Source organism: Leptonotus elevatus, chromosome 12 (assembly GCF_054856555.1).
Source record: "Leptonotus elevatus isolate MCC_2025b chromosome 12, RoL_Lele_1.0, whole genome shotgun sequence".
NCBI classification, from domain to species: Eukaryota; Metazoa; Chordata; class Actinopteri; order Syngnathiformes; family Syngnathidae; genus Leptonotus; species Leptonotus elevatus.
In genome coordinates, this window is record NC_141250.1 from 5,799,305 (window position 1) to 5,811,829 (window position 12,525).

Genomic DNA, 12,525 nt, shown 5'->3' on the forward strand with positions numbered 1-12,525 from the left:
CAAATTTATCAAGAAAAGAACCAGAAAAAAACACTGAATGCCAAGTACTTTTGTGCTGATTTCCAGGCTTATTTATGAAGGCAAAATGAACTAAGCCTACTACAGCGTACCGTGTCGTACCGTGTCGGAGGATTACTGACCAATGTCCCAGGATCCCGGACTCTCGATCTCCCTGCGTCCGATGAAGTACCATACGCAAGCCATCCAGTGGGCCAGCAAGGCGAACATAGACATGAGCAGGGTGAGGACCACGGCGCTGTACTGCGAGTAACGCTCCAACTTCTGCAGCAGCCGCAGCAAGCGAAGCAGACGCACAGTCTTCAACAGGTGCACCCCAAAGTACTGCAGGCGATATGGTGCAATTAATTCCTCCATTTTGAAAAACATCATCAGAAAAAAATGATAGTCACTCAGCATATTTGAACTCTGTTGGAAACCAAAACATCAGCACCTAAACAATCTCTCAGATGATTGTCTTGTTCAAGTTCTGAGGTCAGGAATGATATCAGAGACACGGCTCACCACGCTGACGTTGAAGGCGTAGAGGAGGTCAAAGGGTAGGGCAGCGATGAGGTCCACAAAGAGCCAGGTGGTGACATAGTGAACGCAGATGGAACGGGCGTCATACACCACCTGACCCGACGTGCTCACGAAGGTCGTTCGGAAGTTCAGAACAATGTCTACAAGAATAGTTGAAAACAAATAAAGTTACATACAAACAATATCGGTAAATAGAATCCACCTCTTTAACATGAAACAAAAATGTCAATCTTGTACTGACACCATTCATTGTATTATTCATTCAATAAATCAAACCAAAACAACATTCGGATTGTACATTTCAGATTACGGCATTCAAATTCTTGTTCAAATGTTTGGTCAATTTCTCATAAACCACTAAAATTTGCCACATAAGTTAATGTGTGATTACCGTATGTGGAATAATATATAAACAAAAACTAATATAGGCCTAATACAAACACACTTAGTCGTGCAAAGCAAACAAACCTATGGTTGTAGAAATTTGAAAAAAAAAAAAAAAGTTAAAAAAATATAAATCAATCTGTCCAAAGTTTTGTTGTTGTTGTGCATTTTAAGACCGTTAAAAAAAGACTAAACAAATCACATTATCACATTTGATTTTTGTTACGACAAATAAAAGTGACCTTAATGATAATTAAGAATGTTAAAACAAATATTTCTTAAATCACAAAGGCAACAGTAAACCATACCGAGTCAGTCTAGTAGTATTACAATGAATTTTTAGTAAACATGTAGTATCTTACAAAAGTTAGTACATCCCTCAAATTCCTGCAGATATTTAATTATATCCTTTCATGGGACAACAGTGAAGAAATATCATGAGATGCCATGTTGAACTTTCAGTGGCCAGTATGAGAGAGTGTGCCAAATTTAACACACCTGCTCCCTATTCACACCTGAGACATTGTAACATTAGCGAATCACATGACACTGGGGAGGGAAAAGGACTAACTGTGCTCAATTTGGACATTTTCACTTAGTGACATGCTCACTTTTGTTGCCAGGGGGTATATTTATTAATGGCTGTATTTTCCATTATTGTGAGAGAGCAATACATTTACACTGTTTTGTAAGCTGTACTTTTCATTGTGTCAAAGTGTCATTTCTTCAGTGTTGTTCCATGAAAAGATATATCTGCAGAAATAGGAGGGTTGGATTATTGCTTTCGTGAGATACTGTATCTTCAGAATTGCAGCAATCAAGGAGGTGTGAAACTTGAAGTATTTTTCAAGCTTACTCGAAGGAGTTGTGCTGCAGTGCCAGACAATTCTTTGTATGTCATTCACGGTAACTTTGGGGGTAATTCCAGCAGACATTGCCGACTACAAGTTCAAATGCAACGAGAGAACGCATCGAGCACATTTAGCTCTGGCAGCAGGAAGCATACACCTTCCATTTTTCTATCTCTTGTACTGAGCATGCAATGGAAAACGTTTAGCAAGGGTTTATGGGTAAATGTTGTTGCGGCCAAGCTGGACACTCGTCATCAAATCAGACAAGACAACACAGCGGAACAAATTCCACAAAGTGGACCTCTTTTAGCCAGGCACCTATGATTCTGCATAATTACATATCTTAGAAAAAGAAAATCCGATTTGGTGGTCGGGCTTGGCAAAGCTCAAGGAAGAAATGTCTCTAAGAAAACTAGATTAAATGAGACGGGAATTTATTGAAAATGTTACATAAATAAAGAACACATATAAAATAAGCACATTTATCATTGTCAAAAATATATTGATACCCAACTTTGGCCAGTAACTTCCAACAAATGTCTTATGGACTGACAGGGGTCTGAGATTTCACAGCTGTGGGTGGCAAGTGTAATTTGATAGCGGGCTGGCGTACCCTCTTTTTGCATTAAGAGCAATTGTCCTCCCATGGGCGATGGTTCACATTTCCCTCACTTAGACGGGGGACAAACAGGCTGGTTATTTTCTAGGAAATGACTTTGGCCATCAGACATAATGTGCAGTAGCAAATGGCTCATATCCTTCGCCTCTGCTGCAAATCACTCATTAAAAACTTTTCTTTATACCAAGAAACATTAAGGGTGACTAATGATGGGACTCGTGAGATGTGCAGGTTCTTTGAATCTACCACAGAGGAAGAGATTAACAACTAATGTGGTTGGTCAGTTTAGAAGTGTAATATAGCTAAACGAGGTGCTGTGGTGAACTAGTGCTCTCCATTTGTTGTTACAAGAATGATGAAGTTGTTACAAAGTGTCTTATTTGCTACAGTAGTTGGATGTCATGTGGTGTAATGCTTAATGAAGAGAAATAATAACATTTCTGGTCAAAAATCACAATAGAAATGTAATAATAGAGTGAGGTACCCCGGCAAAGTGAGTGTCAATATAAATATTAATTAATAGGCTGCCACGTTTACATTCATAACAAGAATCAGCCAGGTGTCACTTTATTCATTTTGCCTTCATTTTAGTCCTGCCAGGCTCGGACAGTGATGGTGGCTTGTGGAAAGTCCGTCACTGTGTTGGGCCACCACCTACCTTCAGACGGTGGCCCGAAGCCAAACAAACCACGAAGAAAATCACTCAAAATGAGCTGCCGAAAATGGCCCAAAAGTGCATTTACGGTTTTGAATGGAAAGCATTTTATCTCTGAAACAACCCAGGATATTGTGGTGATACAAGAAAAAAAGACAACCAGTGTACACTTACAAGAATCATGAAATGGGGTTAGCCTCAAATTGCTAGCTTTGGTTAGTCAGAACACCTCCAGCCTTAATAGTCATACAAGCAGCATCAGGACCAAGGAATAGGACAACATTGGCAGCAGTGCTTCATAAAACAAAACAAAAACATTTTATATTGTGAGTGCTCCATAAATATTTTAGCAATTAAGTACGGTAATTGATTAGTTATTTTATCTAAGAATAGGAGGCGGCTGCCATGCAAGGCGCTGCGAGGTCCACTGGGAGCAAATTTGGGTTCAGTGTCTTGCTCAAGGACACTTTGACATGGTCAAGGTTGAGGATCAAACCCACAATCTTTGGGTTGGGCGTCTACCATACTACCACTGAGCCAATATTATTATTTTGCTGTTGTTGTACAATTCTAATAATTGTTGTAGATTTTCATTGTGGGGATTTTTTTTTTTTAAATTACTTAGATTTCTTCTTATTTTTGTTGTGGTTGCAATTTTGAATGGATAACCATTTTTATATTTACATAATTCTTTTTTTTTTCAGTTTTAGTTTTAGTTTTTTCATTAGTTTTTCGTTAACTACAAATAACCTTGATGATATGTAGACTACACTACTCACAAAAGATTAGCGATTTTCGGCTTTCTAGTGAAATTTCAGGATGACCCTAAAATGCACTACACAGTAAATTCTGTAGTGTAAATGTGACTCTATTTAGAGTAAATTTGACTATTTAGAGTGGGACCAAATAGACTCAGTTTTAGAGTAAATTTACACTTGGAAGAGCGTTAAATAAGGAATTGAGGGGAAAAATAAAATAATTGTGGTTTGTCCAGTTACTGCTTGACAAAGGTTAGACATTTTTTTTATTTTTATTTTTTATGTCTGTCTCAGGAATTGTCTTCAATGAAGCCCTGTTTTTGGTTCAGTGTGTGGCGCATGGTACTTCTTGAAACCATGATCCCAGACTGTTCCAGGTTGGCTTTCAGGTCTTTGGATGTTTAACGTGGTGTTTTTTCCACCATTGACTTCTGTCATTATTTTTTCTGAGTCCCAATGTCCATGGAGGTTCTTGACAGTTCCACGCCCGTCAAACTTCTTAACAACATTACGCATTGCTGAAACAGGGCTACCAACATCTTTGGAGATGGTTCTATACCCTTTGGCGGTCTTGTGTTTGTGAATAATTGCACTGCACTTCAGACAGCTCCTTTGTTTTCACAATTTTGACAAAGGAAAAGAGGATAACAGGTGGCTTTTTAAAACATCAAAGTCATCATTCATTGGTTAATTTATGTCAATTGGGCACAGACAATTTAGAACAGGGAATTCTCATTTGTGATTTACCAAACGTGAGTCCCAATGCATTTCAATACTGATTTACAGGAAAGGGTGCCAATACCAGTGACAGAGGACGTTTTATGTTTTCTATTTTTTACGCCCATTGTTTATTGTTTTAAATTGTTGTTGTTTTTAAATCATTTGGTCTTTCAGATAAAACACAAGTTCTCTATAAAGAATAAAATGTTTTAGTTAACTATTTTTTTTTAGAAGATATTCCACATTATGTACTTTACCTTCATGGGTGGCAATAATGGTGAGCAGGACTGTAAATAATAGAATGCACAAAATGCACACACATGCAACTCAACAACTTTAACATTACATCATTACACTCCAATACTAAAAACTATGAGCCCCAAACAGTGAAGGTGACATCATTCGGGTTGGCACATGAAGACATCTCCAGCATTTGGGCAATTATAGTGACCTGATAACTGATAAACTTCCTGTCAAATAGCTGTACAGTATTTTTCCTGTGTTGTGCAAGAAGAGTCTCACCTAGCATGAACAAGATCTCCACCAGGATGTCGCTGACGCTGGGGGGGCTTCTGGGGGCGCTGCCTTCGTCTCGCCCACTCACCACAGTGAAGCACACGTTATAGGGCACAGTGACGGCCACGTAGAAGGTGGCCAGTAGGATCAGCCAGTCCCAGCCAGCCTTGAAAGTGCCGTAGTGCAGCAGGATGAAGCGCGACTTCTGGATGGCAGCTACCTTGTACTCTGGGATCGGAGGTTTATCCCCAAACATGTTCTGCAGAGGATGAAAGGAAAGGGAATTGAGGCGTCTATTATACATGATACCGTATGTATGGACTGACTGGACATGTAGTCAGGTGCACCTGTTGGAAGAGCTGTACCAAGGTTTCAGTCTTATTAATTAAAAGTGAATCCCACCGGGCATCTTACATTTTTTTTGTAAAATACTGCATACCTGCAGGTTTATGTAAGCCATTATTAAGGCTATTCAATTCAATTTAAGACCTTCCGGCTCCCAACCTTAGAAATAAGTGTGAAGATACCAGATTAATTTAAAGTTGTAAGACATGGCAAATTTATTTTTGAAATACTCTTTTTGACCTCTGCCGACTTTCATAACAAAATATCAGTGGTTCGTTCAGATCATCTCCAAAGAATAATAATAAAAAAAGGCAATCAAATTTGATAGTAACAAAAACTGTTGATTATTGATTTTTATTGTTTGTTGTTTAGTATGTTCTGTGACATTTTTTTTATAGACTTTTCATCATAGGGTTAATTGATTAGGTGTAATTTTAAGAATAATTCAAATAACCCAAAATAGCAGCGTCAAATCAAAATGTCAGACTTCCTGTGTCATTTTGTACTGTTTTTTTTGTGGGTCCGCACAAGAATGACAACCCTGTCATATTTCATATTGCTGAAAACGGCTTTGTTGCTGAATTAACAAAAAATAAAAAAATAATGAAAAAAAAATTGTGCTCCACATCTTCAAAATTCTGTGAGTTTTATTTATTTAATTATTTATTTTGTTGTTACCTGCAAGACCAGCACAAACCATGTTGACATGTCCAGTACAGTTACAAACACACCAAATTTGAACGGGGTCCATAAAAAACTCTGACCCGTGTTCTGTGCAAATATCTCAGCAAATACGTCATGCAACATTATTGTGGCCTATTGCATCATCTGTTCTTGTTTTGTGTTTTTTATCTTTGTAAATGTATTTTTTTTTATATAGCTCTTGTATTGGATCTCATTAGATCGAGCGAGCGTTCCCTAAAGTGTGCCAGTGAGAAATAATAGACTTGTGGTTGTCTTGACAACTGACTTCGAACTAACTAGTCCTAGCACTGAGGCTAAAAAAGCCACGCACGGTCACTAGCTTGTGTCACAGCATCTCTTCAGGTATGTAGCTTCTGGCTAACATTACTGACCCTGCTGTCAGGATTCAAAGCAGTGATCCTCCATTAACCTGCAGCAGAAGTCAAGGTGACCTTTATGCCATGAGTACTGTACGTACAGTATTTCAGTGGTGACCGGTCATGACCAGCAAGGCCTACTTTGCTGGCCTAAACACTACCAGAAGCACTGACCCACATTTACAACCTAAAATGTAATAATTTAGTTTGTTTGTTGTATTTGTTAGCGTTTGTTTGGACTGCAGTGCTTCTACACTGCAAAAACTGAAATCTTAAGTAAGATATAATTTCTTAAATTTAACCTAAATTTGCTCATTTTGATTTGACAAGTTATTTTTACTTAAAATGAAATTGTCAGGGAAAATCATTGTGTTTATTCTAAGATACTTATGACTTAATTATCTAGTTTGATCAAGCAGTCTTGGCATTGAGTGTTACCAGCCTGTTTTAAGTACTGTGAGGATTAAAACAAGCATTTCCCACATTTTAAGATGACGACTAAACAACATCAAAGGCCCTGAACTGGGATTTCATAAGTTTTCTTATTTTACAATTTTGCATAATCTAGTAATAAGATAAATGGAAAAAAATACAAGTATGAAAACAGACGAGTGAAATATGTTTCATTTTGTTATGTTTACTAAGATAATTTTTCCTTGTTTCAGTACCAGCTAAGTGGTCTAGTGGTAGAGTGCCTACCCTCCCCTTGAAGATAGTGGGTTCAATTCCTGGCTGGGTCATGACAAATGGGACCTGTTACCTTCCTGATTGACACTCAAGCTAAGTTATCCAAGCATAAAAAACAATACTCATCTATTTTAAGATAATAGTTTTATTTAATACAGATGGAAAAAAGGACATTACTTGTTTTTAGTCTGAAAATACTATTTTCAAGACCACAGTGGTGGATATGGGCCTAGCATTTTTTTCTTATTTTTCAAAATCTTACAGGTAAATTTAAGTAAATTTGTCTTATTCTGTTGGCAGATAATTTTTTAAAATAATTTTCTTATTTTACTAATTTAAAAAAATATATTTTCTATAGTCCTTTTTGCAGTGTACTATGTAGTAGCTACATATACCGGTATATGGATTTTTTTTGTCCAATCAGATTTCATCCTTTTTGTTGCCATGTCAATCTAATATGCCGAGACCTGAAGCTTCAGAATTAGTAGTGACGGTCAATGTAATTAAACTATGTTAGCAATGGGACTGTTTCTTTAACTATCAGATTTCAGATTTGTCCTCAGCAAGATGGCCTTCGATGTTGTCACCAATTTTCTGTCTTCTCAATGGTTGGTCAGAGCAAAACTTGGTACAGTAAACTTAAACATTTCTTGTTTCCGTTTGTGGTGAGTTTATTCCTGGTTTTGGTTTCTTATTTTGAAACTCGTTTTGTTGGATTTAAGAAAGAAAGAAAGAAAGAAAGAAAGAAAGAAAGAAAGAAAGAAAGAAAGAAAGGAAAGAAAAAAATAATTGGGTTTTCCACACTAAATCAGGCTGGTCTTTCCTAACAAACCCTTCTTGCATGAACTGAACTTCTCAGATGAGAGGTAAAAGTTTGTCTTCTGACAAAAAGGCACATCTTTTATATTAGAAAAAAAAATCATGACAAAATACAAAACAAATTGGATTAAGTACCTGCTGTAATTTTGTTTTAGTTTTTTTAAAAAGCATTTTACCAGTTTGGCCTGTCAGTATATGTTGCTGGCATAGATCAACAAATTAAATACTTTTTGGATTGATTAAATATAATTGGATAATTTCCCATGGCACACCTCATCTCTCACAGAATCCTTAGTCGAGCATACAACACCTGGTTCCGATTGGGGCCCATTTGGGCCAATATCCTTGTAGGAGGTTGTCAGATTTCAAACCCCTGGAATTCGCCCAAAAGTCCGTTATAAAGTTTAGATATAAAAATGTTCCAAAGAATATCAACATTTTTTTTTTTGTCCACCATATTTTGGACTCACATTGTTGAGCTTGAGTTTGCTCTTGTCTTGCTTCTGCAGGTGTCCCGAAAGATGGTAGAGGACGGCCCGGCTGCGACGGCGGTTGGCGTTAAAGCCGGGGGGCCGAGTCACCTGATGCACCTCCAGACCCGTCTCCTCATCTGTAGACCACAAACAGGCTCAACCAAACAATCGTTGGCAAAACCTTTGAATTGTTGACCAGATGAAATGTGGGTGGCCTTGAATATCTTTCAATCAATGTGCCACCGTGGCTTCTCACTTTTCCTTTTCAGATTGTAAACGGTTGCTAAAGTTATGTACAGTATAACTATAAATTCATACGTATGAATACAATTAATTCATAAGTAAAATTTATTAAAATCCCCAAAAGTGAAGGGTGGCCAGCCTCCTCGACCAAAGAGTTAATTTTATAATGATACCACATAAAAAAAAATGTGGCCAAAGTAAACATGATAATGTCTCTTAGGTGGACTTTTTCGGCGAATCTCCTAATAAATGATGAGCCAATGCAAAAAACAGTAAGAACGTTTGAGCTTTTGTTTAGCCTCAGCTACTTGGCTCTTGCAAAAAAAAGTATTGAGTTGTGCTCCTTGTGTGCTGCCTAGAACTACAAGACGTTATATTTTTGCTGTACTGGTTTTCCATGCAATCTAGAACACACACATTTGCAGATTTTTTTAGAAGTTGAATGCAGTTCAAGTCCAATGAATAGCTTGAAATGGTACAAACTACAACAAGTGGTGAATAAGTGGTGAACAGGTAAGATTATTCAAACCTACATAAATAATGTACATTTCAGAATTACACAAACAGGCCGCAGTCTACAGACTTAAACCCCATTGAGTTGGTTATGGATGAACATGACAAAAAGGTAAGCAACATATAAGCGCTTTACATTTTTGAGAAAAGATTTGGGAGGAACTTTCGTGTAAAGAGGGTTTGAGAGAGTCTGTCAACTGTCTTTGCAACGTTTTGCAACACTGAAGGAAGTCATGCTTGTGCCCCTTGGTAAGATACGGGCTTTAGGTTTTTGTTTATAGATTGAGTCTATGGTTTCTTTTGTAACTTTTATTGTTTCTTTGTTCTGTGCTTTTGTTACAGAGTACAATGAAACGATGGACTGTATGAATTTAAATAAATACAAAAAAGGAAATACTGGAATGTTCCAAATCTACATTCACAACATTTATTATTGGTTTTAGTAATACTGTAATAGTAATAGAAGTAATGTTTCAATAAAAGCTTATTCCATCCCAATAACCAAACTCCTTCTATCGACTTCCTCTCATCCACCCTGGCTGCTTGAGTAAAATGGCCGCTCCTATAGAATTTTTTATGAATCAGATCGAAACAGCATTCAAGAAAAAAACATGTCATGCCTTAAGGCAAAATAACATTTCTGTAAAAACAGGGAATTGCTGACTGGTCTCCGATCTCACACTCACAGAATATGTAGAGCTTTTGGTCATGACATACAGATAAATAATAGCATTAGGATGACTTTACAAGGCTGGTTTGTGGTCAGTACAAGGCCTTTGTTCATCAAAAATCCACTTTGGAATGCAAGGAGGATAACATGTAAATAAAAGTGGAGGCCTCGGGTAGGAGTTGAGCTCGCGCCTTCATTTTCACAATATCCACTGCATTCTCAGGAGAGGCGAGGGAAGGCTGAACATACATTTTAAATTATTAAGGCAGGGATTTATTGCAATCCGTGCTATGCTATGTGCACGGACAAGCTGGAACTCGTTTCGTTGCCGCTTTCACAGAGTTTTACGACAGAAAAGTCCGAGCTATTTGGCATTTCTTCACCCTCCATCAAAGACGGGATATTGCCGCAACCGTATGCACTTTCACACAGCAATGCAACATCCTGCCAACAGATAATCAAATGATGGCGACGCCAACATATGGTGTGCATAAAATTGTTGTTGTACTGCAACTAGCTTTTACAAAAGTGTGGGACAAGTATGGGTTATAGGATACACACGTGTGCCATCCCATGTCTCTGACGCTGTTGCAGTCTGAGTCTGAAAATTGCCTGCTTGATTTTGCCCCGCCATTCTGCGGGGTTGCTGTTTTTTCGTAAGCGCAGTGCAGAAGAAAGGCAGAAAATGAATAGCTTTTACAGTCAGTGTGAACGAGGCTTTTCATTGCTTCATGACAGGAAATTTTAGATTATGCATTTTATGAAGTAAGAAACGTCAGCGTATAGAATAGGAACATTCAAGCTACCAGATCTTAATATTTTCAAAAGTTTCTGAATACATATGGTCCCAATTAAAGTGAATGAATTGCCGATACCAGAATTTGAACCCAGGTCACTCACCTGTGTCAGGTCCTTGTTCCGAATCCTGGTCCTTCTTTTTGTCAGTGATGTCTTTATGAGACACCAGGAAGAGGACCACCTCACCCTTCTCATTCTTGATGGGCACAATGTCAAGAAGACACCAAAAGTGTGTGCCTGCACACAAAAACAAGCATCAGAAAAATACTGTCCACTCCACATACCATATGGGCATATACATATACACACATTATATTCAACCATACACAGTTTCAGTGCTTTTTGCACAACTTGCTATTCTTGAAGAATAAGCCACATCAAAATACACAGGTGTTTGATCCATGAATCAACCAAAACTTTGTTTTCAAAAGTTTATTAGAACAGTCCTCTTTATCAAGCTACTTTACATTTTGACATCATGAGACAAGGACGTCACCTAGCAGCTGATCAACAATACCTCACCATTGTGAGGCTTCCAACAGGAAGTTCTCAAAGGGAAGTGACCACTGAGCATAATCTCAACAAAGGGTTGCAACAGATACACAGAGACTGGAAGAGTCACCGAAAGGGATAGAATTAAATGTATACTTGAAAATGTATTGGTTGATGGATCAAACACTTTGTGCATCAAGCACTGAAACATTAAACAGCTGGACAAATGTATTCAAACGTTTAGAGAAGGTCAATTAAGTCCACCTGTAAAGAATATACACAGTAAAATTATGTAGAGTAAATTAGACTCTATTTAAAGTGGGACTAAATAGACTCTGTTTTAGAGTAATTTTTATACTTGGAAGAGAATAAAATAAATTATTGAAAATAAGTCACTCAAGGGTTGAGGAATGAACTCACGACCTTTAGCTTGGGAGACAGATGATATACTCCCTTACCCACGCAACTCCTGCTGTGTTAGTATATAGCTCATGCCAGTTGGAATCTTCCTAACTCCAAGACCAAAAGTATGTTTTTGGTCTCCTCTTGGATATAAGTAAACAGTAGGAGGGGCATAGCTCCGGTGGTAGTGTGGCAGTCTCACAAGTTGAAGGTCGTGTGTTCATTTTTCAACCCTTGAGTGACTTAAAAAAAATTCAATTCCTTATTTTACTCTCTTCCAAGTGTAAATTTACTCTAAAACTTAGTCTATTTGGTCCCACTCTAAATAGTCAAATTTACTCTAAATAGAGTCAAATTTACACTACAGAATTTACTGTGTAGTGCATTTTAGGGTCATCCTGAAATTTCACCAGAAAGCCGAAAATCGCTAATCTTTTGTGAGTAGTGTAGTCTACATATCATCAAGGTTATTTGTAATGAAAAAACTAAAACTAAAACTGAAAAAAAAAAATTACTATTTAAAAACAAACAAACAACTGAGCTAGAAGATGGAAGGTCGGCCAGTTTACTGGGAGTTGTAGTTATTTTACTGAGTGCCACGTAGAAGTATTATTCACTGCATTTTTTTGTAATTCAAAGTCTGGGGACTGTATCTGTGTCTGATTTGTTTTTAAATTGTTTTAAAAATAATATTCTTGGTGAATTTTTACAACACAATACTTATAGTACTGTATTTTTTTTATCTTGCATACAATAAATACCATTTAAAAATACTAATACTAAAACTAATAAAATTGAAGCATTTAAAAAAGCTAATAAAAACTACAAAAAACCCTGAAAACATATTAAAACTATTTATAGTACTGTATTTTTTTAAATCTTGCATACAAGAAATACTCAACATATTACAAAATATAATACTAAAACTAATAAAAACGAAGCACAAACTAATAAAACTTTTTTTTAAACCCTCTAAAAA

At 37.1% G+C, this 12,525-nt stretch overlaps 1 protein-coding gene across 1 annotated transcript in view; it reads right to left on the reverse strand.

Moving 5' to 3' along the window:
* kcnh3 (potassium voltage-gated channel, subfamily H (eag-related), member 3) overlaps positions 1–12,525 on the reverse strand; it is a 135,860-nt gene that overhangs the window by 25,151 nt on the left and 98,184 nt on the right. Inside the window, exons 4-8 of the mRNA XM_086090749.1 lie at positions 10,755–10,889; positions 8,426–8,565; positions 5,050–5,302; positions 523–680; positions 141–342 (exon numbers count right to left, since the gene is read on the reverse strand). Of these exons, the coding sequence (XP_085946875.1) occupies positions 141–342; positions 523–680; positions 5,050–5,302; positions 8,426–8,565; positions 10,755–10,889 (888 nt within the window). The remainder of the gene's footprint in view (positions 1–140; positions 343–522; positions 681–5,049; positions 5,303–8,425; positions 8,566–10,754; positions 10,890–12,525) is intronic.